The 25,375-nt window shown below is 51.1% G+C and overlaps 4 protein-coding genes, 1 long non-coding RNA gene and 1 other non-coding gene across 7 annotated transcripts; 4 read left to right on the top strand and 2 right to left on the bottom strand.

Moving 5' to 3' along the window:
* Nucleotides 1-399: 399 nt before the first annotated feature.
* On the bottom strand, nt 400-8,353 carry RPL3L (ribosomal protein L3 like). The gene is made up of 10 exons (XM_065850317.2): nt 8,278-8,353; nt 6,566-6,802; nt 6,148-6,316; nt 5,173-5,308; nt 4,048-4,234; nt 3,378-3,538; nt 3,003-3,104; nt 2,274-2,369; nt 1,944-2,063; nt 400-502 (listed from the first exon to the last, which is right to left on the bottom strand). Exons 1-10 carry the CDS (start codon nt 8,351-8,353, stop codon nt 446-448), a joined length of 1,341 nt encoding a protein of 446 aa, XP_065706389.1. The 3' UTR covers nt 400-445.
* On the top strand, nt 8,288-10,202 carry NDUFB10 (NADH:ubiquinone oxidoreductase subunit B10). The gene is made up of 4 exons (XM_065850797.2): nt 8,288-8,499; nt 8,964-9,102; nt 9,702-9,841; nt 9,999-10,202. The coding sequence occupies exons 1-4, from the start codon at nt 8,352-8,354 to the stop codon at nt 10,097-10,099; spliced, it is 528 nt and encodes a 175-aa protein (XP_065706869.1). The 5' UTR covers nt 8,288-8,351; the 3' UTR covers nt 10,100-10,202.
* Nucleotides 10,203-10,670: 468 nt separating this feature from the next.
* On the bottom strand, nt 10,671-13,593 carry RPS2 (ribosomal protein S2). The gene is made up of 7 exons (XM_065851116.2): nt 13,435-13,593; nt 13,156-13,245; nt 12,594-12,701; nt 11,907-12,080; nt 11,670-11,829; nt 11,124-11,215; nt 10,671-10,794 (listed from the first exon to the last, which is right to left on the bottom strand). Exons 1-7 carry the CDS (start codon nt 13,588-13,590, stop codon nt 10,714-10,716), a joined length of 861 nt encoding a protein of 286 aa, XP_065707188.1. The 5' UTR covers nt 13,591-13,593; the 3' UTR covers nt 10,671-10,713.
* A 234-nt stretch (nt 13,594-13,827) lies between these two features.
* LOC139829150 (uncharacterized) lies at nt 13,828-14,544 on the top strand. Its single transcript, XR_011741493.1, has 2 exons — nt 13,828-13,994; nt 14,362-14,544. It is a non-coding gene; the product is annotated as an uncharacterized lncRNA (long non-coding RNA).
* Nucleotides 14,169-14,293, top strand: LOC136108950 (small nucleolar RNA ACA64). Its single transcript, XR_010652438.1, has one exon. It is a non-coding gene; the product is annotated as a small nucleolar RNA ACA64 (small nucleolar RNA).
* A 276-nt stretch (nt 14,545-14,820) lies between the features above and the next one.
* TBL3 (transducin beta like 3) lies at nt 14,821-25,081 on the top strand. 2 transcript variants are annotated; one of them, XM_065850690.2, is made up of 22 exons: nt 14,821-14,897; nt 15,020-15,071; nt 15,158-15,250; nt 15,471-15,518; nt 15,813-15,954; nt 16,458-16,542; nt 16,964-17,131; nt 17,431-17,506; nt 17,898-17,994; nt 18,405-18,601; nt 18,951-19,092; nt 19,451-19,509; nt 20,031-20,134; nt 20,800-20,950; nt 21,092-21,322; nt 21,698-21,768; nt 22,327-22,483; nt 22,882-22,940; nt 23,423-23,526; nt 23,765-23,836; nt 24,550-24,708; nt 24,847-25,081. In XM_065850690.2, the coding sequence occupies exons 1-22, from the start codon at nt 14,854-14,856 to the stop codon at nt 24,957-24,959; spliced, it is 2,424 nt and encodes an 807-aa protein (XP_065706762.1). In that variant the 5' UTR covers nt 14,821-14,853; the 3' UTR covers nt 24,960-25,081. The 2 variants fall into 2 exon arrangements, with proteins under 2 accessions (XP_065706762.1, XP_071671230.1); XM_071815129.1 differs by lacking the exons at nt 14,821-14,897; nt 15,020-15,071; nt 15,158-15,250; nt 15,471-15,518; nt 15,813-15,954 and adding an exon at nt 15,987-16,323.
* Nucleotides 25,082-25,375: the final 294 nt, after the last annotated feature.

Below are 25,375 nucleotides of genomic sequence, written 5' to 3'. Positions count from 1 at the left end.
GGAGTGTCTGGGTGTGCGTGTGTGAGAGGCAGCGAGGGGGGAGACGGTCAGCGAGGCTGGGCAGAGGCAAGTAAGGCAGAGACCCAGTATTCCCAGTAGAAACTGGGGCAGAAGTGGCAGTACCTGCTCTTTTCTCCTCTGGAAAAGGAAGCAGAGTCTTCACTGTGGTTTGGGTGAACACAAGCAGTGGGAAAAAATTAACTGGGCAAAGGAGCGAGACGATCCAGAGGACAGAGGAGACACTGGGCTGTCCCAGTTAGTACCTGTCCACATGGGCCAGTCCCAAGTGCTTATTGTCCCATCCCCACCCGCTGAGGAGCCCAAGGACATGCAGGCAGCACCGAGTGCAGGCAGACACCCCTCCAGAAGGAAAATAGGCAGCAGGCACAACTTGACACCCCTTTATTGAAGGCACCCCAGTTGGTAGCTTTGCAAATCTCAGTCTTCACAGCTCTTCCTGCGCGCTCGGCTTCGCTTTCACCAAGTGTTTCTTCTGAGGGCCCTGGAAGAGAGCAGAGAGCAGAGCTCTGGGTTAGCAGCACACAAACCTGAGCTTCGAGGCTGCGGCTGAGTGGGGGCAGAGCACAAATGCAGCTCTGGTCCCCTTCTGTTGTGCATGGCAGCTCCTGGTCTCTGCTCCCCAGCTCTATGCTGCCCTTCCCAGCCACCCCGTGGCCTCCTCAGCTCCGCAGAAATCCAGAGCAGGACTTTATCACTCTTGCACAATGGGTTTGATTCTCAGGACGGCACAAAAGCAGCCAGAGAGTGGCAATGAGTGGCCAGCAGTTGGGGGCCAGGGAGGGGAGCAGTAATTGTGCCAGTGAACGCTACCAGGAGCTCAGCACGGTGCTGCTGAGCTGCTGTACAGGCCCTGGAGTAGGGAAAACCTCCCCCAGGGAAAGGTTCTCATCAGTCAACTCAACAGAGCCTGAGGGGTTTCCACCAGCTAAGAAATGGGGTTGTTCCGGACCAACTGCAGCAGGCTGCAAGAATTACTGATGTGACTCCACTTCTAGGCAAACGTAAAGTTCTAGCACAGTATAGATAGGGGAAACTCTCACTCCACCGCAGAAAACAGAAAACATCTGCAACCAGGTAAAACTCCCTCCTGTCACTAAGATCCACATCACAGCTACTCAGGACTTGCAGCAACAGCAAGAACAGAAGATAGAACAAGCTCCTAATGCTGAGATAAAGAAAAACAGCTTAACCTCTAAAGAGCTCTGCAAAGGCAGCGCGCAGCCAATCCCCCTCCTGGGGCTGAGGAGGCTTAACCGGCTTCACACGGGATTTCCAGCCACCAGGCCAGACCCAGACACGCTGACGTCTGCACAGTATCCAGGCAGTTGTTTCTTTCCTTTCTGCTAGCTGAAGACCTGCCTTATTTAACACTTCCTCCATTTCACATTCAGATTGGTGTAGGTTGGAAAACTATTCATGAAACTCTGCTTGTTTTGGATTTTTTTTTTTCCCCTGGATTTAAGAAAGATATACTGCCCAGTCTTTTTGAAAGCTTCCTGACAAAAGAATTGCAAATTTGGGTCTGAATTTGACCCAACCTTTTCCTCTTAAGAGCATTAATGTTATAAATCATTCCAAACAAATCAAAGCAGTGGACAATTACGGGTGAAAGGGACCATATGTCCAAGGCAGCTCCTGCCAAGTTAACTGCTTGTTTAAAAAATCCCATGGTGAATGGAAACTGGTTGGCCATATGGCATATTATTTGCTAGTTGGGTTGTCTTGGATCGCTCACACAACCATCGTGTTCTTCCTTAGCATAATATTTGCTGGGTGAATTGAATTCATGCCTGTTTTTCTGCAAGACAGTCCCCATCGCTCATTATATGGAGAAGCAGATGTTGGGTTGGAGTCAGTCGGTTGCTTTAGCCCCAGCTGAGCGCACGGGCCGGGAGCAGGAGCCGGCACGGAGTGTCACTCACCATGAAAGCTCGCTTCTCCTGCGCCGTCTGGAACCGGCCGTGCCCAAACTTGGAAGTGGTGTCAATGAATTTGAGTTCGATGTTTTCCTGAGCCCGGCGGCTCGTGTGCACCAGAAGGGACTGGAAAAGAGGAGTCACAACACATCAGGCTTATCTTCACAGAAAATCTGATGGAAGTGGGGTTGAAATATCCTAGGAGCATCCTTTAGACAGTATTGGCATGAAAATCTGCATTCTCGGAGAAACATCCTGGTGCTCACGGGTGCCTTGGATGGCAGAGCAGCTCATTTGAGCTACAGCCCCTCCCTCCCCAGCACCACCACCTCTCACCTTACGGAGGGTGAGCACGCGCTTCTTGGTGCCCACAACGCAGCCCTTCAACATGAGGAAATCGTTGTTGACCTCCCCGTAGTGCGGAAATCCACCCTGCAGGGAGAGGCAGAGGGGGGTTGGCAGGCGGAAGAGCTGGGTGAACACAGGTGACCACGGGTGGCTTTTTCTAGGGAAGGAGAAGGCAGCGACTGACAGTCCCTCCAGCTAAGGACACTCTGCACCCTTCAGGGCTCCCCGACTTGGGACCAGCGCAGCATCTCAGCCACACGAGATCCCAGATGAGGAGCATCCCCTGCAAACTGGGGAACCAGCAACCTGAGTCTTGCCCTGGGGATGTGGGTGAGCAAGAGAGCAGAGCTGCCTACACTCCCCATTTAAGAGTTTTTAATAAACAAAAGTGAATTTTTAAGCCAAATAACAAATATTTATCTGTTAAATATGAGATTTTTAATGTCACTTACATGTCTTTTTACACAAAGTTCTCAGTTCCTGCCTAGGTCATCAAGTGAAAACGAAATGTTGGGGTGTACCAATGGGCCAAAAAAACACCTCACAGAGATGGTTTTCCATGTCCAAAACACAAGGAAAGGAATCACTGCATTTCTTTCAGTGAATTATCTTCAAATAATTTCCTATAGCAGCTGTCTCCAGCCCAGGAATTACTCCCGTAGCTCAGATTCCTGCAACCCGAGCCAGTCACAGCCCTGTTCCCCCCTCAGCCCTCACCAGAGGTGTGATGGTCTTCTCCGTGACGTCGTAGTGCGTCGAGGCGTTGTTCTTCACCACTTTGCCATCCTCCACGTGGATCCCATGGCCAATACGGTAAATCTGGGAACAGAAAGGAAACGGAGCTGGCAACTTTCCCAGCTCCTCGGTGAGAGATGAGCGGGGATGATGCAGTTTTTACCAAGATGCGTCCCCTGTGATGTGTCCCTTGAGCAGGGAACAGGGAAAAGCACAGAGAAAACAGCTCTGCACATCTCTGAGAAAAAATCTGAGTAGCTGGGGGGGGACAGAGGCCACCAAGCAAAGGAGAATGGGGACAGGAGGGGAGGCAGGAAAGGTGCAGTGGTGCCCCGAAGGCGCCCATCAGGGCCATACCTTCTTGTTGAGCTCGGTGCGGTGGTGGTAGCCCTTCTGGCCAGCCCGAGCAATGGAGTAGCCAACCCGGGCCGGGTGCCAGGCCCCAATGCAGGCAACTTTGCGCAACCCCTTGTGCGTCTTCCTGGGGAGCTTCTTGGTGTGCCAACGGCTCGTCACCCCTGGGAGAGTGATGGGACAGGACAGTGAGAACAGCGGGGAGACTCAGGGCTGGTGTCCGAGCACTGGGGAGGGGAGCGGCTCATCGTTCTTCTGCAGCTTTTGGAAAACACCGTGTTGGAAGGAGACCAAGAGCTGTCACCGCCGTGAGAGGCCAGAGCACAGAACTGTTCTCGCTTCCCATGGAGCTGATCAGGCTGTGACGTGTTCCTGCTGAGCACATCCCCGCACAGAAACACCCACATCTCACACACGGGGGGTTAGTGGGAAGTGCGATGGCTTTACCCACTCCCAGCACCTTGGAGCCTCCTGGGAGGACTCAGCACAGCCGACAACATGGATTTTACTGAGATTAAGGAAACCAAGCTCTGCTACAATGGAACTTCATGTCGAGGTTGAGATCTAAGGCTCTTGCAGTAAGTTGGTGGGGTCTCAGCACAGACAACGCTCCCCCGACACTGGGACTACATGAGAAGGACAGAACCAAACCCCTGGTACCTTTCATCCCTACCTTTCATCCCATGTCCCTTGGTCACACCAATGACATCGATCATCTCGTTCTGGCTGAAGACACTGTGCACAGAAACCTGCTTCTCTAGCCTCTCTCGAACCCAGTCAACCTTCTCAGGCACTGTCCCGCCATTCAGCTGGATCTCCATCACGTGGGCCTTCTTCTGACGCAGTGGCAGCAGCTTCATCTGCAGTGAAACAGTGTGTTGGGGGAAAACATTGTCCCTCAGCTCCCAGACATGAACGTGAGGGCAGGAGCACATCACCCACCACTTGTGAGGGGCACAGGGGGTGAGCAGGACCAGTTCTTCACCACTTCTCCTTATCATATCTCTCTTGGGCATAACTCCTTGTCCCCAAGACCAACCCTATCATCTCCCAGTGCTCCCATTCCTGGCAGGATCTGACGTACATACTCTCTCCAGTGAGCACAGAAGCAGCCCAGCCTCATCCTACCCCAAGAGTCATGCACAGGACACAGCGCTGTGCTCCTCAGCACTATCTCTCCTTTGCTCCTCCTCCACATCTGCCATCACATCTATTTCTACTTCCCACCAAGAGGTGTCTCCGTTCTGCCCCAGTCCCTGCTCCCTGCACAAAGCCCCTGCCAAATCGCCACAGCAGGACTTTGAGAGTCTGTGCCCGCCACAAGTGAAGCTTTGAGCCAGCTTAGCTCTTCCCCAGACTCCAGAGCAGCCATGAACTCCGGGGATCAACACGAAAATGTGTCTTGTGTATCCAGCAATCGGCATCTGGTGAAACTCTGACGGCCCACAGGTTATTTTTGCGCAAACATTTGACACCAGTGGCTAATTTGAGGTGATCATGGGGCCTCACTGACACGGGACTCAGCACCTGCTGAGGCTCTGCTCTCCATGGCGTGGGTGGGCTCCCCAGCAACCCCTGCCAAGGAGCTCTGCTGAGCCCGGCTTAACAGGACAGGGCTGGTGCCAGGACGCAGCTGGAAAGATCAGGCAGCACCTCGCATCGCCTGCGTGCCCTGTCCCACACCGTCTGCCTGCTCAGCCTCCTAAGCCTTCTAGGACCCCCCATGTCACCCTGTGGTTCCCAGGCCCTCACCACACTCCCAGGCTGAGGAAGACCCTGATCCACCCTGTGCTCTGACCTGCGTGTGTACAATGACACGGATGACCTTGCAGTACTTTTTCATGGCCGCAAAATCCTTCTCCAGCTGCCTTTTGCCATCCTCATCTTGCCATTTTTTGCAGTACTTGGTGAATGCCTTCTTCTTGCTCTTGTGCCTACGAGAAGAGCGTTTAATGTCCAGCAGAGCCAAGCAGTGAAGTCCTGCTCCTGAGTCAGCACAGCGTGGGAGGACAGATCATGGGGACAGATCACCTGGCCAGGGACTTCCCCAGAGGCTCAAGGTACCTGTGGATACCTGAACCTCACCTCGCTGCTGGGGCCACGACATGGGGAAGAGGAAAGTGAATAATACACTGTGAAAAGGGCTGGTAATTCAAACATTTTTTGCATGAGGAATCCAGTTGTCTCCCACTGACTGGCTCGGTGCCATCAAAATACAAGCACAAAGTCAGTGGAGAAAGGAGAAAACAGCCCCAGACGGGGATGAGAGGCATGCGGTGGGTGGATCTCAACGGCACTTGTGCAGGAGACATGATTCCTACAGTTACGAAACCCATGTCTCCGTTTTCCTCTCTGCTGGTGTGGGATTTGGGATGTTGATGTTTACAAGGGCCAGGGGGTCACATTGTGCATCAATTTTCCCCCTGATAAATCTGTTTTTATTCCCTTCATTGGGTGACTCAGCTCAAGTATTCCAATCTAACCAAGAGTAGATGGGCCCGACCCACACAAAGGAAAACGAACCTGCAGCACTCACTGCCATATGATCTTGTGGAGAGAGCTCACCCAGTTCAACTATTAGAATAAATTTACATATGTATGCGCTGATTCCCAGCATCAAACTGTTTGCAGTATCTCTCTGCATGACTAAATAAATCGCAGTTTCACTCCAGCCCAGAGCCAGCTGCCGGTAGCTGAGCTGTTTGCCACGGCTGTGACATGAGGAGCTGCAAGGATGACCTGCAAGGGACACCCCAGCCACAGAGAGACGTACCAGTTCTTGTAGAAGCGCCGTCTGCACTCATCACTGATGTGCTCAGCAAAAACTGTCTTGAAATTCCTCAAGCCCTTCGGTGTTTCTATGTACCCCACGACCCCCACCACCACCATCGGGGGCGTCTCAATGATGGTCACGGCCTCCACCTCCTCCCTTTTGGAGAGCTCTGCAAGACAGCCAAGGGAAAGAACTCAGCATCATTTAGAATTGCTCACCATACTGGTGTGGGGGCACCCAGGAACCCCCAGACTCAGCTGACACTGGTTGTGATGTGGCTTTTGGCCACCCAAGATCTGGGCGGCATTCCAGGAGATAACCTGGGAGCTACATGCTCCACCTCCCATTCCGAGGAACAGCTTTTCCCACCCAATCCATTCCTGGCTGCAAGTCCCCGCTTCCCCCAGCTGAGCCTTACTGAGCCCAGGCCTGTGCACCTCTCGCACGGTATGTGTCATGCCAGCTTTGTAGCCCAGGAAAGCCGTCAGGTGGACTGGTTTGCTGGGATCGTCCTTAGGCCATGTCTTCACCTTCCCACGGTGGCGACGGCTCCTCTTGTGGGGGAGGAAGCCCAGGTGGCCATGCCTTGGGGCAGAGAACTTGCGGTGGGACTGCACAGAGGAAGAACAAAACACACCAGCTTCACATTCAGGTCCTAGAAGAAACCAGGACCCCAAGCACAACGGGCAATCTCCCTTTAACATCAGGGAATGCTGGAGGGATTCCAGGCTCCGCCTCGATTCCAACATAACAAACAAGAATTCATAACAGAATGGGACTTTGTTCAAGCTGCCATCGTGTGTATGGAAGAACTGAGTAAATTCTTAGACAAATTATGCCCATTAAATAAAAAACTTGAACATGATCTCCCTCCTTCTGCTTGAGGACTTTGAACAAGGAAGATGTTCTGCCCTTCTGTGATGTTAATTATAACGACTTATTTTGTATTTGGCAGCAACAAAAGGGCCTGCTCAGGATTCACGGGCTTTGTGCTGTCAAGGCAAATGGTACCAAATAAGCACAGTTAACAATCAGAAAAAAGGGAAAGGATGCCCAAAGGAATCAGTAATAAGAACAAGTGCAGGTTAAATATGCACCTTGAAAACCAAATTAGAAGAGCTAAATATATAAACCCCAATCGCAAGGTCATGCTGAGCCAGGCAGAGAGAAAGCACCAGCACTGCAGAGACATGGACACAATTGGCTTCCAGGCAGGGAACAGGGTTAGTTCTACATCCACTGCAACTCTCTCCTTGCTAAGATCAGTCCTGGCACCTGGTTGCACTTTCCACCAAGCTTATTTTCCAGCCCAAGTGAAGTTATGTTGAGTTTGAGTCCATTCCAGCCACACTAATGTCACCGGTACCCCAGTCCTGTCCCTCCGCACACAACAGAAAGGTAGCGGCACCGAGCGTTACAAACCATGGGATGTCTTCAGCCACGGCCGGCAGCAGCAAGAGGCCGTCTGTAAGTGCCTCCCCTGTCTAATACTTAAGATGGTTCTTGCCCTGAAGACACAAATTTAGCTACTTGCTTCACCCCCTGCGATATTAATTTCGTACCCGGCCAAGCTGGCAGGTCGGACATCCCCATGGCAGAGTCATAAAGGTCAATTTCCAGTGTCTCAGTTTACGCCTCTCCCTCCTAAACAACTTAAACCTTAAAAGCAGCAATTGGGATCATTCCTAACAGGGACCTGCACTCCCAGCGCTGCAAATACCCATGCCAGGCACCCCAAGGTTGATGCGGCCACTGCTGTGGGTAGAGACAGTGATGCAGCATGGAGGAGATTGGTCTCTTACCTGAAGTAACAAGTGCCAGGGGAGGTTGAGGTTGGATCTGGGGAACAATTTCTTCCCCAAAGGGCTGTGGGGCATTGGAACAGGCTGCCCAGGGCAGTGGTGGAGTCACCATCCCTGGAGGGGTTGAACAGACGCAGAGATGAGGTTCTCAGGGACAAGGGGTAGTGCCAGGGGTGGAGTAACGGTTGAACTTGATGATCCTGAGAGTCTTTTCCAACCAAAATGATTCGATAATATGATTCCAGGTCGTGGCCTGGGGACGGCGCGAACTACATCTCCCAGCATGCACCGGGCTGAGCGGCGCCTGCGCAGAGCCGCGCGCCCTGACCCCGCGAGGCCGCCGCTGTGCGCGGTGCCGCCATCTTGCCCGCGCCGCCCGCCGGTCCCGCTGCCGCCGCCGCCATGCCGGAGGACAGGGACTGGGAGGCGTACAAGGTGCCGCCGACCCGCACCCCGGTCGTCGAGAGGACCACGTCGGTGCCCAACCCGGTCACCTTCTTCCAGGCCGTCTTCGGTTATGTCGTTGAGGCGCCTGTCACCTTCGTCCGAGGTACCGGCGGGTCGAGCCCCTGCCCCGCTCCCGGGGACCCCTTAGCGCCGCTCCGCGGGGTGGGTGGCTGCGGGATCCCGGCCGGGACATGGCACGGGGACAGGCACAGGAACGTGGGACTGGCACGAGCACAGGTACACGAAAGGACACGGGGACAGACACACAGACATGGGACACAGCCAGGACACTCAGACAGAGATATGGGACACAGACAGGGACACAGTGTGGACACTGGGATAGACAGGGATGTGGGAGACAGTGTGGACACTGGGACACAAGGTCACAGCATGGACAATGGGACAAAGACATGGGACACAGCATGGACACTGGGACAGGCACACAGAACATACACAGGGCCACACACAGCAGGGCACATGGGGGCCAGAAACCCTAAGTGGCCACCCACAGCCCCAGGCTCTGCTTGCCGACCTGTGCCAGGTGTGTGACTGTGGGGCTGTTCGCAGAGTGGATCGAGCGCCAGCAGGCCAAGAACAAGTTCTACTATTACCACCAGAAATTCCGCCGCGTTCCCGACCTAAGTGAGTGTCTGGAAGGTGACTACCTCTGCTTCTACGAGGCTGAAGCTCAGTGGAGGAGGGACAGGTACGGCTGAGGTACAGGTATAGTTGTCACCTGGGTGACCCACCCCTGAGAACCACAGCAGTTGGCTCAAACTTACAGCATTTTCATGAAGTTTGGGGTGTTGGGGCAGCACCTCCTGCCCCCCCATTACCAATATCCATTCCATAGAATTCCTGAGTTGGAAGGGACCCACAAGGATCATTAAGTCCAACTCCTGTCCCTGCACAGAGCAACCCCACAGTTCACACCATGGGTCTGTGGGTGTTCTCCAAATGCTTCTTGAATCATGTCAGGCTTGGGGCCATGACACCTCCCTGGGGAGCCTGTTCCAGTGTCCAGCACCCTCTGGGTGAAGAACCTTTTCCTCATGTCCAGCCTGAACATCCCTGGCACATCTTCCTGCCATTTCATAGCCCAGCTGTCCCCTGCACACACCCGAGCTGAGCCAGGTGGCTTTAGGACACGTGCTTCTGCCCTGCCTGGTCCCTGCAGCACTGCAGGACCCACCAGGATCCTGGCACAACCCCAGAGCTGACCTTCCATGGGGCATCATTGCCCCTTTGTTTGGGTTTTCTATCCTCTCTGGGCTGTTGTTGCATTTGGCATCATGCTCCCTGCAGGATGGTTGATCAGGAGATCGTGGAGATTGTCCGAGAGCGGCTGGGCGCCTGCAAGCAGAGGGAGGGACCCAACCAGTTCCAGAACTGTGCTAAGGAGATGGAGCAGCTGGTGCAGGTCACCAAGGCCTACCAGGACAGATGTGAGTAAAGATGTGCACACAGGAGAGATGTGAGCACAGCTACAGCCTGTGCAGCTCCAGGGAAAGGGGGTTTTAACCCACCTCCCAGCCTTCATACATGACAGAGCTCTATTTTTAGCTGCTGAGGGGGACTCTTCAGACATTTCCTCTATTTTAGATGGTGATCTTGGTGTCCACGGCAACGCGAGGACTTGCCTGATGAAGCAGAAGCACAGGATGATGGAGGAGAGGAAGGCACAAGAAAATGCGTCACAGTAGATCTGAACGGTTAATGCCTCCCTCCACAGTGCTCATCTGATACCGCAATGTTGCATCTCGAATGCTGTTACTTCCACAATAAACATCTGCCACACAGCTGGAATGTAGACTAATTCTTTGAAGAGATGTGCAAACAGAATTCTTCCTTTTTTCAGCTCTGTGTTCAGCTTTGAATTCCAGTTGACTGTTACCATCCTCTGAACCATGGCCAGCCCTAACTCCAGTCACACCAGCTGCCTTAACTGGGATTTTCTTTCCCTCAGGACCTGTCCCCACCTCCACAAACCAACAAAACCTCTTGTGCAGCCCAGCACTGGTAGATAATTCCTTCCATAGGATAGCACATCATCCTCAGTGCTGGTTCTACACCCCACTTAATACACAAGTAACGAGTATCAGTATAACGTAAAATTCTGTTTCATCCCACAGATGTTCAGACTCTGACCCATAGACGCCAACCTACTCAAATCTCCAGCAGAGATTCAATCCATCTGCCCAACGCATTAACCATGCCATCAAACCAATTAAGCATCCAGTCAAACCAATTAATCATCCATCAAATCAATCACTATTTCTTGTTCGCTCATCACTTTATTGTCTTGGACAAAACCCACTTAAGTTGTTGCCACAGCAGCTGCCTGGGTTCTCTGCACCGAGACTCTGGTGTGGGTCTTGGCCAGGTGATCAGTGAACTCCTGCAAAAATAGAAGAAAAAGCATTTTCTTAAGCCACAATCATGGGTTTCTTAGCACTGCATCCCTTTGCAACAGTGTATATGCAGGCTGCAGTGGTTCAGATATAACTTAGCTTTACTTAATATTTCAAAGTTCTCTTCCTATTTCCTTTGTCCACAAAATGCAATTTTAAGTATTATTACTCAAAAATGCATTCTGAAAAGTGATACTCTACTTGCCTGCAGTTCTGTTCTCCCCTTACTGCACCACAAATTATTGGAGTAAAGCATCAGAACTTTACAGGGTGCGAAGAGTAAGATGTGAGCTGTGAAGCGCGGCCATGCTCTTACCTGATACGGAGACTTGGTGAACACCGTCTCTTTCCAGAGATCTGGGGTCAGATAACTGTAGGTTTTGGAGATGGCATCAAAGGTGGCTTTTGCTAGGGACAGGACACAAAGGTCACACATCACGGTGATGAAAACCCACTCACTGGGACCCGCCCACGCAGCTCCACACGTGTGGGGTTCAGGAGGAATGGAGAAACACAGTGGGGTCTCTCCAATATACACACAGAACTCAAGTTCCTCTCTCTCTCCAGTTACGACAATTACACTACTTCAAACAAGTGCAATCGCGCAGATTGGGAGATTTTTTTTTTAGTATCGCTGCATATATAAAAAGACAACTTCTTGTCATTAACTTTTACAGAACTTCAGTATCACCTACAGCAGGTCTAACCTGTGTTATAAAAGGTATCAGCACAAGTTTTTTGCTTTACTTTGACACAGTTTTAAAAAAATACTACAGGAATGGGTATGTCACATCCCTGCCATTGACAAAAACGGCAACATAAACAGCAAGGTTACAAAACAAAAACATAAAATACATCTTACCGAAGTTGCCAAGGGTAGCAGTGCAGCCCCTGGCTGAGGTGTAACAATCGTCGATCCCAGCCATCATCAGCAGCTTCTTGGGGACAGGGGCAGACACAATCCCCGTGCCACGGGGTGCAGGGATCAGCCGCACCAGGACAGAGCCGCACCGGCCGGTGACCTGCATGGACACAATGGGTCACAACTCCCACAAAAGCCACCATAGCATGAGCCCCAAGCCCGGGCAGCCACCCTCACCTTGCACGGCACTGTGTGGGGTTTCCCGATCTTGTTCCCCCAATATCCTCGTCGTACAGGTACGATGGATAACTTGGCCAGAATAATCGCCCCGCGAATGGCCGTGGCAACTTCTTTGGAGCATTTGACACCGAGACCAACATGGCCATTATAGTCCCCAATGGCAACAAAAGCCTGAAATTGAAATGAAAATGCTCAGCGGCAGCTGCGCTCCACAGGACTCCAAACTCGGTGCCTTGGGGTCTCTCCTGGGACAACGCGTGGTGCAAACAGTCACACCTCACAGTTCAAAAGCCCCTTTTTTCCCTTGGAGCTCATTCTTGAGTCAAAACCAGCTAAACAACTGGAATTCCAATCCCTGTTACAGCCTCAGACTGGTCCCAAGTCCCAAAAATTTCCAACCAGCATTCCCTATTGACAGATAAGGCTCTCTCCCCTGAGAAGCCAACATTGCCACACAAATGTGACTTAAATTTTGTGCTAGGGCTATTTCAAGGAATATTTTAATGTATTGCTAGGATTTTAAAGCCAATTCAAAAACTCTATAAGCTACACAAGCCCATCTCCATACCAAAGTATTTGCTACAGAGAAAAATAAAGGTATTTGAATTAATTCATCAATATAATACTGAAAACCAGAAGTTAACACACAGCTTTTAAGGTGAGAAAACAGAAAAACAAGGTTACCTTAAACCTGGTGCGCTGGCCAGCACGAGTCTGCTTCTGCACAGGCATGATCTTCAAAACCTCATCTTTCAGAGAGGACCCCAGAAAGAAATCAATGATCTCTGACTCCTGCAAGATTCAGTCATTTAATCACATGAGGCCACACTTTTTAAACAAATTGAAAGCGGTTAGTAAGGATATGACAATTCAATCCTATACCAAGGTGTTTAAAGTAACTGTACTTAAACATGTTAAATTTTGCAGGCATAAACTTATTCTAGCTTGCTAGGCAGCCCAACATTGCAAGTTGAAGTTTTCTTCTACCACCAAGCAGAACTATTACAGAAACACTTGAGCAAAGTGTTGCTATCTCAACACAAGGCAGACTGCAACACACAAAACCCACCATGGTGCGCTCCGGTGACTACATTGGTCCTGTGTCTTTAAGTGAACATCAGGTGCATCTTTAACTGAAACACACTTAACCCGAGTGTCCCCAACTGCAAACACAGCAACTATTGGCCATGTTATAGTCCAGATGAAGATTCAACTAGACATTACTTAAACTGTTACAAAAATTCACCTTGATAGGAAGTGAGAAAAGATAAATCTCCTCAAGAGACTTGATCTTCATATCCTTGACCAGGCGACCAAGCTTGGTGACAGGAATCCACTACAAAAGAAACCCGTGGAAAAGGGTCAGGGACAGCATCAGCTGCCTGCACCTCACAGGAACAGGTTCCTTTTTACTCTCATTTTCAGCGAGGCAGCAGGGCCAGCCCCTCACCCGGCCCTGCTCCACCCTGCTCCACACCACCAGGGTCGACCCCACGCGGCCCCTCCAGCCCCAGGACCCACTTACTTCCTTATCTTCAGCCTTGCCCCCACGAGCTCCGCGGCCTCTTCCTCGGCCCCTCCCGCGGCCGCGCCCGCGGCCCCGCAGCCCGGTCCCGAAGCCGCCGCGGAAGCCCCCTCGGGCCGCTCCTGCACCTCCTGCAGCACCGGCGTCGTCCGCCATTTGCTAGAGCAGAGACAGGCGCGTTAGCCGGGACATTGCCCCGGGAACCGGCAGCAGGGCCCAGAGGTGACCGATACGGCCACCCCAGCCCGATGAGCGCGGATGGAGCACAGGCCACCCCACTATCATACCCGCCACACTTACGTGATCCCTCAGGGTAGAAGGCCCCGCCTCCTTCCTGCCCGCAATTTATAGACCGTGGAGTCTCGCGAGAACTCCGCCTGGCTCCGCCAGCCCCGCGCGCTGAATGAGGAATGCACCGCGGTGCAGAGCGGCGCGTTCCGCTCGCTTATACAGGGTGCGGAGCCGGCAGATCTGGCGGCGCCGTGCGCATGCGCCAGTCTGCGCATGTGTATATGACGGGGCGCGCACACCTCGTCTCCTCAGTTTAAGGGGAGCTGTGGGTGAGTGTGGTTGGTCGTAGTTTCGAGGGGCATGCGGGGTTTTCACTCTTCTGTGCCCTTAAAGCCTTGAAAAATACCTGCTAGGATGTGCTTGTAGCGCTTTCCGGGCTGGTGTCGGGGCGGGCAGCGGAGGGTCGCGTCTTGGTGGGGTTGTGTTGGCTGCGGGCGCCAGGCGCGGGCTGAAAATCACTCGGGATCTCCTGTGGCCCCTGGTGAGATAACTGCGCCAACAGCATTGGGAACATTAAGCTTATTGCCCACGGTGATGCGTGGGGAGTGAAACCCATGTTCCGATAACCCTGTGCAGAGCAGGTGCCGGGCCCAGCGCGCTGGGTAACGCGGTGCTGAGCTGCTTTTCCCTCAGCAGGTGCTGGATCCGCCGGCCCGTGGAGCTGGGCCGTGTCCTCACGAGCAGGAGCCGCCGGTCCCGCAGCGTGTCCTACTAAGTGATTCCTCTGCTCCCTGTGCCGATGAGCCTTGCGAAGGGGCTGTTGTAATAGACGATTCAATGATGTATTTTTATACACAATAAAAGATGTATTACCCAAAAGCTGGCATGTCAAGTCTCTGATTTGTTGTTCCTACTGCCTGAAAATTCTGCTTTTCCCGGTGGATGGCACTGGGAAATCGCTTCCTTGGGGCGAGGGAGCGAATGGTCGTCTGGAAAACGCCTTGGAGCGCTGGGTAGTGGCGCGGATCTGCTCCGGTACCGGCAGCTCCGGCCCCGCCATGAGAGGGGTGAGCAGCGTGGCCGCCTGCCCACACCAAATATGGCGACACGTCACTCACGTGCGCCGGAAGTGGCGACCTCCCGTAGCAACCGAGGAGCGCCGGAAGCGGCCGGCACGCGGAGGCAGACATGGAGGCGGCAGCGGCCGTCAGCCCCGTGCGCTTCAAGAGCAAGTGAGGAGGGACCGGGGGACTGGGCGGGAGTGGGGGTGCTGCCGGGGCCCCGCGGCCGGGAGCTGATGGGCGCCACGGTTGTGGTGTAACCGCCACTCTGCGCGTGTCTGTTCTCCCCCCAGCTACGCCGTGTCGAGGAAAATCGAACCTTTCTACACTGGGGGACGGGTCCAGGTAACGGCCGAGCTGAGGGCGAGGGGCGGGAGCAGGACCAGCCCCGGTCCCGGCACGTTCCCGGTTTCCGTTCCCTTTATCCCCAGATAACCCGGGATGGGAAGTTCATGCTTTGCCCCTGCGGGACCCGGCTGAACGTGATCGATGTGGAGACGGGGGCTCAGCGCAGCCTGCAGCAGGTGAGTTCCGGCCTGCTGGGGGTTCCTGGGGCGTTTGACCGGCAATCCCAGGAGCCAGAACCGGCGGGGAGGGCAGGGCCGGTTCCGAACGCAGACAGATGCCGTTTGTGCTGCCCCTGAGCACAGCCGGGAGCTGCCAGGCACCCTTGGCCTTGCTAGAGGAGGGAGCTCCAAGAGCACTTCACGGGTGGTTTAACTGTGGGGCTTTTCATTTTCACAGGATGACGAAGAAGAAATCACCTCATTTGCTCTTAGCCCCAATGACGAGGTACGTGTTTGTTTTATGCTTTTCTGCACTGCTCTGTCAGGCCTCTCTCTGAAGCCGATGGACGCTGGAGGCTGCTCTGCCTGGAAGAGCCCCGCAGCTTCAGAGATGCCTGTGGATCCTCCCAGGCACTTCTCTTTGTCTCCTCTGGCTTCAAGTCAGACAGAGGAACGATGAGAGACTCAGCTTCAAGAACATCGTAGCAACCAGCATTTCTGTGCTTTGCATGTGGCACTGGAAGAAATGGGGATGCAATTAGTAGCTAATTATGCTTTCCTTCACCTTGCTCTTGCGCAGATCCTCGTGACGGGAAGCCGAGCGCTGCTGCTGAAGCAGTGGAAGTGGCGAGAGAACGAGTGTGTTCGCACGTGGAGAGCTGTGCACATGGCACCAGTCGCCAGCATGGCCTTTGACTCCACTTCAACGTTGTTGGCCACGGGTACGGCCCCGTTTTGGCATCATGCGATGGGGGTGACACCGAGTGGCCTTTTGTGTGGCTTAGTTAGTTCAATGCAGCCTGAGGTAGCAATCTCCTGGATTCAGACACAAGCAGAAGAGGTTTTGCTTAGATAGAAGTGGCGCATTGACAGACAATGAGGGAGCCTTTCAATATTCTATCTAAAATATACTTAGTAAAATGGTGATGAAAATCAGGCCTCTATGGGACGGTGTGGTGTATTTATCTTGGTGCAGAACCGGGACTCCTGGAGATGAGCAGGTGTGACCTGGAACTTAATTGTACTTCATGTGTCTCGTCTGGGCAGTCAGCTCCCTGAAACTGTGAACTGCTCCGTGAGCTTCTCTCTGTGTGGGTGGTTGTTCCACATTCATTTTTCTTTCTGCTGGCTTTGCAACCCATGAAATTTTCCAGTTGCTGATATGTTGGACCTCCTGTGTCTCTCTCCCTCGTGGTTCATTTTTTTTATTCCCTCTTTCTCCCAGGCGGCTGTGACAGCACCATTAAGATCTGGGATATGATCAAGCAGTACTGTACGCACAACCTGAAAGGATCCTCAGGAGTTGTTCAGTAAGGACGGATTGTATTTGTCATTTGCTGGCGTTAGTGTGATGCTGTGATTGATGTGAAATGTCTTAAGTTAAGGAAATGTAAAGGCCCGTTCTGGGCTCTTCTGTTTCCTGATTTTTGAGATGTCTAGTGAAGGAGGAAGGCTCTGAGTGACTTTATCCCAGAGAGGAAAGACTTTGAATAAATTTGTTGGGATGTAAATGGAATAGCTGTGCATGTGACCTGATGTGCTCCAAGAACATAAGAGACTGACAAAGATCAGCTGTGAATTTTGCTGGTGGTTGGGGGAGGAATGAAGTTGTACAAAGAAAGTCCTAGTATAAATTCACATCAACTGATCTGCCAAACCCTTTGTGTAGAATTTGTGTTTATTTAAATATTTGGCTTATGCCAGAAAGTTAATTCCTTTCTTTCTGTCCAGCCTTGTTGAGTTTCACCCTGACATCTCCCGTCTGCAACTCTTCTCCTCCTCGATCGACTACAAAATCCGCATCTGGGACCTGAAATCCAGCAAGTGTGTGGCTGCCCTGGACGGTCACTTCAGTGCTGTCACCTCGCTGGCATTTTCTGATGGAAACACGCTCGTTAGGTAAAACCTCACAGAGTTTTAGCCTTTCTCTCCTATTCACCCTGCCCGGGACTGGGTGTTTCTGTGAGTGCCGGACAGGTTCTGGGAGGGGAAGGGCTGTCACAAGTGTTCAGTCTCTGCTTGACCGAACAAACGAATGACTGCAGGTCTCGGTGCTTGTGTTTCTGGCAATATCCTGTGCTGTCAGGTGGAAGGCTAGTGGTAGTTTTTTCACATGGGCTTTTTCCCACATTTCCAGATTTCCACTCAGAGCCCTAGCTGGAAGGATTTAGCACTGAATCTGTTCTTTTAACTTGCAGTTCCGGCCGTGATAAAATCTGCATGGTGTGGGACCTGAAAACCAGAGAAAGTAAACGAACCATCCCCATCTATGAGGTGAAATCACATTTCATTTATCTCTTTGAGATCCTTTGTAGTCCCCAGATCACAGTTCGTATGTACTGTGAAATCAGGTTTCTCTCCCTTGTACTTTCCAGATATCTTAAAACTCTGTGTCCAAAGCTGGTTATTTTCTGTCTTTCCTTGTTTGGTGTGTTCATGCCTGGGCATTTTAAGGAAACACATGTCACGGCTGCCTCCAGTGCTGTTGGGGAAGGAAGGACAATCATGGCAGAGCTTTGTTCTCTTGTTATAGCTTCCTGTGCTCAGTCTGGGCAGTGGACTGTGGGAGGTGTGTGTGGAGGGTGTGCGGCTCTTGCACAGCTCTGGCTGCCAAAACGCGGCTCCGGTCCCTTGTGCTCAGCTGGTGTTTGTCCAATTCTTGCAGAGCGTGGAAGCTGCTATCTTGTTACCTGAGAAGGGAGATTTCTCGCAACTGGGCGTGAAGAAACAAGGGTTGCACTTGGTCACAGCTGGCAGCAAAGGTGAGCGTCCTGGCACGTCGCTGCCAGGTTTGGAGGCTGAGGAAAGACAAGACTTTAGACGCCGCATTGCTGTTATTCCCTGGATGTGTTTTCTTTGTGTGGCAGAAGGTTTGGGCTGAACTCCTGAGGGCTGGAGCCTTCTCCTGGGTCCGTCCGACATGAGCAGATGAGCAGGACTGAGCAGACATGCTGCAGAGCTTTAACTATGTGTGTTTTCAAACTGCAAAAAAGTCTGATTTGGGCTGAAACCTTTTGGCATTTTGTGCCACTGTGACTGGATTTCTTTGCAGCCCTGCTTAAAGCTGCTTAGTTTTTTCTAGCAGGCAAAGCCAGGGTTTGTTTTATATTCTTTGGACAATTGTCTAAAACAGTGACTCTGACCAGATAATTTATATTGTTGTTTTTGTCAGGTGTCCTGAAAGTGTGGGAAGTGGCCACAGCTGCCTGTGTGTTCACCCAGCCCATGCCCTTTGAGTCGAAGGAGGAGGCGAGTGAGCGCAGCCTCACCCAGTGCATGTTCGTGCCTGCAAGAAATGAGATTATCACCGTGTCCGTGGAACACAACATTGTTTTATACGATGCTCAGACTCTCCAGCTCAGGAAGCAGGTAACAACCTTCCTTTATCCGTCGCCGAGGGCCAGCTCTGGCGCTGGTGGAAGCTTGGTCCGGGGGTGCACTGCTCTCTTGCCCATCCTTGAGCTGTTCTGGGTTACAAATCAGAAAACCAGTTTCACTAGTGGGGTTGTTGGGAGAAATCTTGCACAGAAACAAACACAAGAAAAGGAAAGTAGAGCAGGCATTGCCAGAAATCACTCCCATGCTTATGGCTAACGTGATTTTTATGTGCAGTATTACGTGAAGGGTAACAGTAGTACAGTCTCTCTGAACGTGATGCCATTCCGTACTCTAACCAGCTGATTCTCCCTGTTAAACTCTTTATTCCTGCTGTCCTCAGCTTGCAGGGTACAACGATGAGGTTCTGGATGTGAAGTTTGTGGGGCCGGGTGATTCTCACATCGTTGTGGCCACCAACAGCCCTCAGCTGAAGGTGTTTGAGCTGGCGACATCGCACTGCCAGATCCTCTACGGCCACACAGGTGGGTGAGCTGGAGTCCTCGAGTTCCCTCTGCAAGGGCATCGCAACAGGTTTTGAAGTCGGGTGAGGGAAGGATATATTGTACTGTGCTGGTTTTGCAATTTCTGGTCTGTCCGTTCAGTCCCTTTCACTCTCAGTGAGATCAATTAAATTGGAGCTGAAGATGTATGAGTGTGAGCTCCGAATGCAGTATTGTGTGCCATGAGCAGCCCGTCACCTCATGGACATGTTGTGTCCCAAACCTGTTCTCCAGTCAGTAGGTGCTGGACTTGTTAATAATTCACACACTTCTATTGTCTGATTTCAGTATTACTTTGCCTCCAGCTGTTTTGTTTGCTTGTTTGTTTTCTTCTATTTAGAAACAATTCTTGCTTTGGATGTCTTCAGAAAAGGCCTGATGTTCGTCAGCTGTGCTAAGGTGTGTTAGTTTTCTTTATTTAATGAAACTCTTGATTTCTGGTGACTTTTATGGGCAGAGTTGTCTTATTCCTTTCTTGTGTTCCAGAAAAGGATTGTGTTCAGACAGAATTCCTGTCTGCTACATCCCTCAAACATAAGGTTCTTCCACTGTCCCTTTTTAATGTTGTCCTTGGGGAAATGTGATTGATTATATTTTATTAGCCTGAAAGGCCATCTCTCATTCTCCAAGTGTCTTGCTCTTGCATTAGAGTTCAGTGATGTCGCTAGTGTGAGACTGTGGAGCTGTGTCCAAAAAACATATTGAGAAAGGTGTCGACTGCCCCGATAGACCCAGAACTAAATATCTGTGCTGGAATCCCAGCACACAGCGTTCCATGTCCACCATCAACTGCGCTGGCCAACACAGGCAAAGGTTCAGGCTTGAAAATAAGTAAATAGTGAGGATCACTGATGTGGTGAATGCACAGGGAACTGATCACTTATCAGAAAACCACAGCAGTTTGTCCTCTTTCGTTACAGGACAAAAGCCTTCGAGTCTGGCGGATGAACAAGGATGGAAGGGTGACCTGTGTTGCCCAAGGGCTGGGCCATGCGCATGGAGTGGGCGCTGTCTCTTGCTCACGGTAATAAAAGTCAGACGAGGGTTTTACCTTTGCATGAGTCACAGCTGCGTTGCTGATCTCAGGGTGAATGTTTTGGCGGGTGCCAGTCCCTGATCTTTGCTGTTTCTTATTCTTGGGCCCAGCTTGTCCTGGTGCTCTGAGTTTGAAGGAAGGATGATTTCTTTTTTTGGATGTGCATCTGTCTATCCTTAAATTGTAGAGTTTGCATTCTTTGTTAGTCTAACTCCTATTTGCCTTAAAGAACAGCAACTGATTAAGTTGCAAGATAAAGTCTGAGTGATCTGAAGAGGAGGTTCAGGGAGCGAAGGGAGTGTGACCGTGAAGGTTTTTGCTTGAATAGCACATCTGTCCATCAGCTCTTCTCCTTCCTTTGTGCTGCCTGACAATCTGCAAGCCCAGCACGCCTGTTTGAGAGCTGCAGAATCCCTTCATTTGTAAATGAGGAGAGCTAGCAGCACTCTTGGGTAATGTTCAAATTGCTGGAGGTTGTGCCAGGGGCCTAAGTAAGATGGAAGACAGCTTGAACAAACATTAAAGTGCCGTTTCACATCCCAGCAGAGTGACTGAGCGTGTGTAGATCCCGCTAGGGGAGGAGAAGCCTTTTGTTCTGTATAGCGGAAGCCACCGTGTTCCTTCCTTACACTTGACGTTTTTATTCCTTTCAGACTGAAAGAAAACTTCATAGTAACCAGCAGCCAGGACTGCACGATCAAGATCTGGAATATCCCAGAATCCCTCACTTCCAAAGCAAAAGCAGCCTTGATTTCCAGCCCAGAAACCCTTCACGCAAAAGTGACCGAGAGGGGTCACAACAAGGTAATGCTCTACCTGACATTAGAACCTATTTTTAGTAATTAAATCTTTCACTCCTGTGTTGTACTCTACATTTATTACTGTCTGACAGCAAGAGCAAACACTTAAACTGCTTTGCGCTCTCTACTTGTGCGGCCTCTCCAGGACATCAACAGCGTGGCTGTTTCTCCGAACGACAAGCTCATTGCCAGCGGCTCACAGGACCGGCTGGCCAAGCTGTGGTCCTGCTCCGATTGCTCTTTGCTGGGCGTCTTCACTGGCCACAAGCGCGGAATCTGGTGTGTGCAGTTCTCCCCCGTGGATCAGGTCTTGGCCACCTCTTCAGCAGACGGGACCCTGAAGCTTTGGGGTCTTCGGGACTTCAGCTGCCTGAAGGTAATGAGAACTCTGACTGCCCCTTGCTCTGAGCAACCCTTGTGTGTTGTGGGGATTGATTAAAAGTGCTTCAAAAAACTATGTGCAGGTTAGTGCAGCTGAAATGTAGCAATGTGGCTGTGCTGAAGGAAGAGCTGTCCAGGTCCTTGGTCTCCAGGACCTTGGATGTGTGAGCCGTGAGGCAGCGCCAGGACACAAGCATCTGCACAGCGCTCAAGGGATCTCTCTTTTCTAGCTAATCAACGAGAAACATGGTTGATGACAGGGAAAAAGCACACTCATGCTATTGAAAGAGAGCAAGCTTTGCCTGGCAGCTGTGGTCGTGAAGGAAAACCACACGCATAAATCCCAGACTCACTCTTTTCTGTTTTGCAGACCTTTGAAGGTCATGACGCCTCTGTGCTGAAGATCATTTTTGTAAGCCGAGGAGCACAACTGCTCAGCAGGTGAGTGCATACACCAGGAGTCGAGGGGAAGATGCTAAAACTGATCAGAAGAGAAATCTCTCAGCTGATAACAGCAGCAAGGGGGAAGAGTCTTGTGATTTAGTTTTGGAAAGACTGATGAGAAGATGCCGTGTTTATGCCAAGCTTTCTGCAGGGGCTGATTTATCTTCCTTTTCTCCAGTTACACTGTGGGTTCCTGTTAACCGCTGTGATGTTGCTGGGTTGGTGACATAGACTATAGTTAGGCAGAGCCTAAGAGTACATCTCACCCTTTGAGGACAAAGCAGCCAGTGCTAAATGTGTACTGTTACCTGGAAATACCACCAGGGCATAGGAGGAATTCCCAAAAAGGAATCACCTAAAGGAACGCTGGTAGTGCTGACAACTCCCTCTTTGGAATTCCCAAGCTCTTTTGACGTTTTTGGTTAGTTCTACTCCTGTTTGAAAGGTATTGGAATGGAACAAGTTCATCAGATGTTTGGGTTGAGGCAGAGCAAGACTGGATCGGTGTGGCGAGTCTCTGAGTTAAGTTTGTTGTGTTTCTTTCTCTTCCAAAAGCGGTTCTGATGGTCTCTTAAAACTCTGGACAATTAAAACAAATGAGTGTGTGAAAACGTTAGATGGTCATGAAGATAAAATCTGGGGGCTTCACTCCAACAAGCAAGACGATATGGTTGTGACAGCATCCAGCGACTCGTGCATCACGCTGTGGAAGGTACGACGGGGCCTGACCATGGTTCCTCTCTGGGTTAGAAATCAGAATTCAGTTGGAGAGCTCAGGATCCCAGGGGCTTGTTCCTGGCTGTTCCAGTATGGTGCGTGCTCTCCTCATTTTCTGCACTCTGAAATCGGGTTGGTAAGGCTTATCTTGGGGCTTGGGTTTTTTTTTGGCCCTACTCTCTTTCCCCAGTGGATGTTATACAATGAGCTTTAGCAGCCCGCCCAGTGCGGGTGCTGTAAAGGTGCTTTGGAGGGAAGTTGCGAGTCTCTGGATTTAACAAGTTGCTTGACATTAGAGATCTTGCTGCCGAATTGGTTTCCTAAACACTTCATGACTAAAGATTAATCTGTATTAAAGCAAGATTTGACAAAGTTAAATTCTGTTTTTTATAGGATGTCACTGAAATTGAAGAGAAAGAAGCACAAGCTAAACAGGAGGAGCAGATAATGAAGTAAGTTGATCCTGTGCAATAAGGAGCTCTGAAAGGCAAATTCTGTCTAGTGAGACTGTCCACACCTCGAGCCACCCAGCTCATCAGAATGTGACATCATGTTGTTATTTAGGGCTTGTCAAGTCACAGTAATCTCTCCTTTGTAGTTTAGTTCCTGAAAAGCCTGGCTTTACTGTCAGCTTGACAGTTGATTAGTTTCGTGTTTGTGTGCTGCTCAGATACGCAAAGTCAAACCTCCAAAAACTTCTTTCACTTTCTGCTGCTTCAGCTAGCACAGGATGGTTCAGGGAACCCTTGAATGTGCCAGGGTAATTATCTACACAATTAAGGTGCTGAGGCATTCACTGGCAAGCCATATTTACTAACTTCTTGGCATTAAACCTCTGCACACTATTATTGCCAAATCCCCTGCTTTCTGTACAGCATTTTCTTCCACCAACCAATTGTTTTTCTCACTCTCCTGACCCTGATTTGTTTTCCAGAGAGCAAGAGCTTTCTAACCTGCTTCATGAGAAAAGGTACCTCAAAGCTCTAGGGCTGGCAATCTCTCTGGATCGTCCGCACACGGTGTTGATGGTGGTCAAAGGTGAGTCCCCCCTGTGGTCCGAAGGAATTGTTCTGTCCTCTCTGCTTTCTAGAACATCCCTCCATGTAAACAAAAAAGCTACATAGTCTAATTATCTGAAAACTTTGGTTTTCTTTTTCTCTTCTGACTCCTGTTTTCCTTAGTGAAGTCACCCTGCTAACAAACGTTCTCCCTCTCTCAGCCCATGGGTGCGTGTTATGGACTCTCACAGGGACTATTCATTTCTTTTTTTCTGCAGCCATCCTCAAGGAAACTGATGGGAGAAAGCACTTGGAAGAGAACATTGTTCGGCTGCGGAAGGATCAAAAAGGTTTGTTGCGACATGGTTTAAGTGCTAGAACCTTTCAAGTTAGGGGCTGGTTTTCTCAACTGAAATTAAAAGAAGAGTTTCCCTAGACTCTGCGTTTGGCATTGGGCTCCCTCCAGCCTCGAGCAGGACTGCAGCTCAGGGACAACTTTGTTACGGTGCCGCATGTGGTGCTCACCAGCAGCTGCTCTGAGCTGCTGCAAGTGTCTTTGTGTGAGCAGTGAGACCGGGAAAGCCGCCCCCTTCTTCAGGATGTCCCTGGGATAGCTCAAGGAATGGTTCTGTGCACAATTGTTCTGCCCCTCTGGGTTCCTCGGTCACGGTGTGCGGGAGCTGAACCGTTCTGTAAGACAGACATTTCCTGACTTGGCACCCTGCAGGACCTCTTGTGATAGGGCAAGGTGAGGTGGTTTTAAATTAAAAGAGAGGAGATTCAGGCTGGACATGAGGAAGGAATTGTTGCCCCTGAGAGTGGTGAGAGCCTGGCCCAGGCTGGCCAGAGAGGTGGTGGATGAACCATCCCTGGAGACATCCCAGGCCAGGCTGGACGGGGCTCTGAGCAGCCTGAGCTGGTGAAGATGTCCCTGCTCATGGCAGGGGTGGCACTGGGGGAGCTGTGAAGGTCCCTTCAACACAAACCATTCCTTGATTCAGTGACGTCCCACATGCCAGTGCCCACAGCATGGCCAGCGTGTATGAATGTCCTTCCTCCCCAGAGGCAGTGTTATCGTTCCTGGTGACGTGGAACACGAACTCTCGAAACTGCCACGAGGCCCAGGCTGTCATTGAAACTCTCCTGAAGCACGAGGCGCCGGATGAGCTCCTGCAGTACTCAGGCATCAAACCCGCGGTGGAGTCCCTGCTGCCGTACACTGGTGAGTCGCTGCAGGGATGAGCCCGAGCTCTCCTGTCTTGGGAATATCCCTTGTTTACCTTGGTCTAAAGAGAGACTTCTGCAGCCCATTCTGCCAAGCTCTCTGCCACAATGTGAACCTTTGGCTTTCTCCTTGCAGAGCGGCATTTCCAGCGGCTGAGCCGGTTGCTCCAGGCCTCCATGTTCATCGATTTCATGTGGCAAAACATGAGGCTGGCCGATGCAGCCCCGCAGGAAGAGGTGATGCTGTGACCCCCCTCCCGCCAGCTGCTCTGTCTGGAGGGGACACTCTGAACTGCTTCCCTACCAGGTACAGCAGCTGGAATATTCCTGTATTTTATAATAAAATTTTAAAGTTTCAATTTCTAAAAAAAGTTCAGCATTGAGTGTCCTTGGGGATTAATGAGAGGAAGCAGCGTTCCTCTGGCCAAGCTGGGGTTTCCCTTTGTATTTTCATACTCTGCATTTTGAGGCCCAGACATTTAAACCACGCTTAGTTTGGAGAAAAGGCAGAATCTGGCTCTAAACAAGCAGTTGGTCTTTACTACGGATTTAAAGCCTCTACAGAGTTGGGAGACATGACTGGGAATGTTGTATCACATCCCAGAGCCCAGCCTAAGCCATGTGTGCTTGTCAGTGTTCAGGCACTGAGTTTTGTCTTTGTTTGG

The sequence above is a fragment of the Patagioenas fasciata genome, chromosome 15 (assembly GCF_037038585.1).
Source record: "Patagioenas fasciata isolate bPatFas1 chromosome 15, bPatFas1.hap1, whole genome shotgun sequence".
NCBI classification, from domain to species: domain Eukaryota; kingdom Metazoa; phylum Chordata; class Aves; order Columbiformes; family Columbidae; genus Patagioenas; species Patagioenas fasciata.
Note: the sequence above shows the minus strand (reverse complement) of the source record. Positions and strands in the feature narration are given on the sequence as shown.

Bases quoted from the DNA above. Each gene is read 5' to 3' on its own strand.
- NDUFB10 (XM_065850797.2), top strand. From the start codon at position 8,352: ATGCCGGAGGACAGGGACTGGGAGGCGTACAAGGTGCCGCCGACCCGC. The intron at 8,500-8,963 runs GTACCGGCGGGT...GGCTGTTCGCAG, and splicing joins GCCTGTCACCTTCGTCCGAG to AGTGGATCGAGCGCCAGCAG. The intron at 9,842-9,998 runs GTGAGTAAAGAT...CCTCTATTTTAG, and splicing joins CAAGGCCTACCAGGACAGAT to ATGGTGATCTTGGTGTCCAC.
- RPS2 (XM_065851116.2), bottom strand. From the start codon at position 13,590: ATGGCGGACGACGCCGGTGCTGCAGGAGGTGCAGGAGCGGCCCGAGGG. The intron at 12,702-13,155 runs GTGAATTTTTGT...TGAATCTTGCAG, and splicing joins TTTTCTCACTTCCTATCAAG to GAGTCAGAGATCATTGATTT. The intron at 12,081-12,593 runs GTAACCTTGTTT...TTTCAATTTCAG, and splicing joins GCCAGCGCACCAGGTTTAAG to GCTTTTGTTGCCATTGGGGA.
- RPL3L (XM_065850317.2), bottom strand. From the start codon at position 8,353: ATGGCGGCGGCGGCAGCGGGACCGGCGGGCGGCGCGGGCAAGATGGCG. The intron at 6,803-8,277 runs GTCAGGGCGCGC...GGTTTCTTCTAG, and splicing joins CACAGCGGCGGCCTCGCGGG to GACCTGAATGTGAAGCTGGT. The intron at 503-1,943 runs GTGAGTGACACT...GCTCTCTTCCAG, and splicing joins AGGAGAAGCGAGCTTTCATG to GGCCCTCAGAAGAAACACTT.
- TBL3 (XM_065850690.2), top strand. From the start codon at position 14,854: ATGGAGGCGGCAGCGGCCGTCAGCCCCGTGCGCTTCAAGAGCAA. The intron at 21,769-22,326 runs GTGAGTGCATAC...CTCTTCCAAAAG, and splicing joins GGAGCACAACTGCTCAGCAG to CGGTTCTGATGGTCTCTTAA. The intron at 22,484-22,881 runs GTACGACGGGGC...TGTTTTTTATAG, and splicing joins CGTGCATCACGCTGTGGAAG to GATGTCACTGAAATTGAAGA.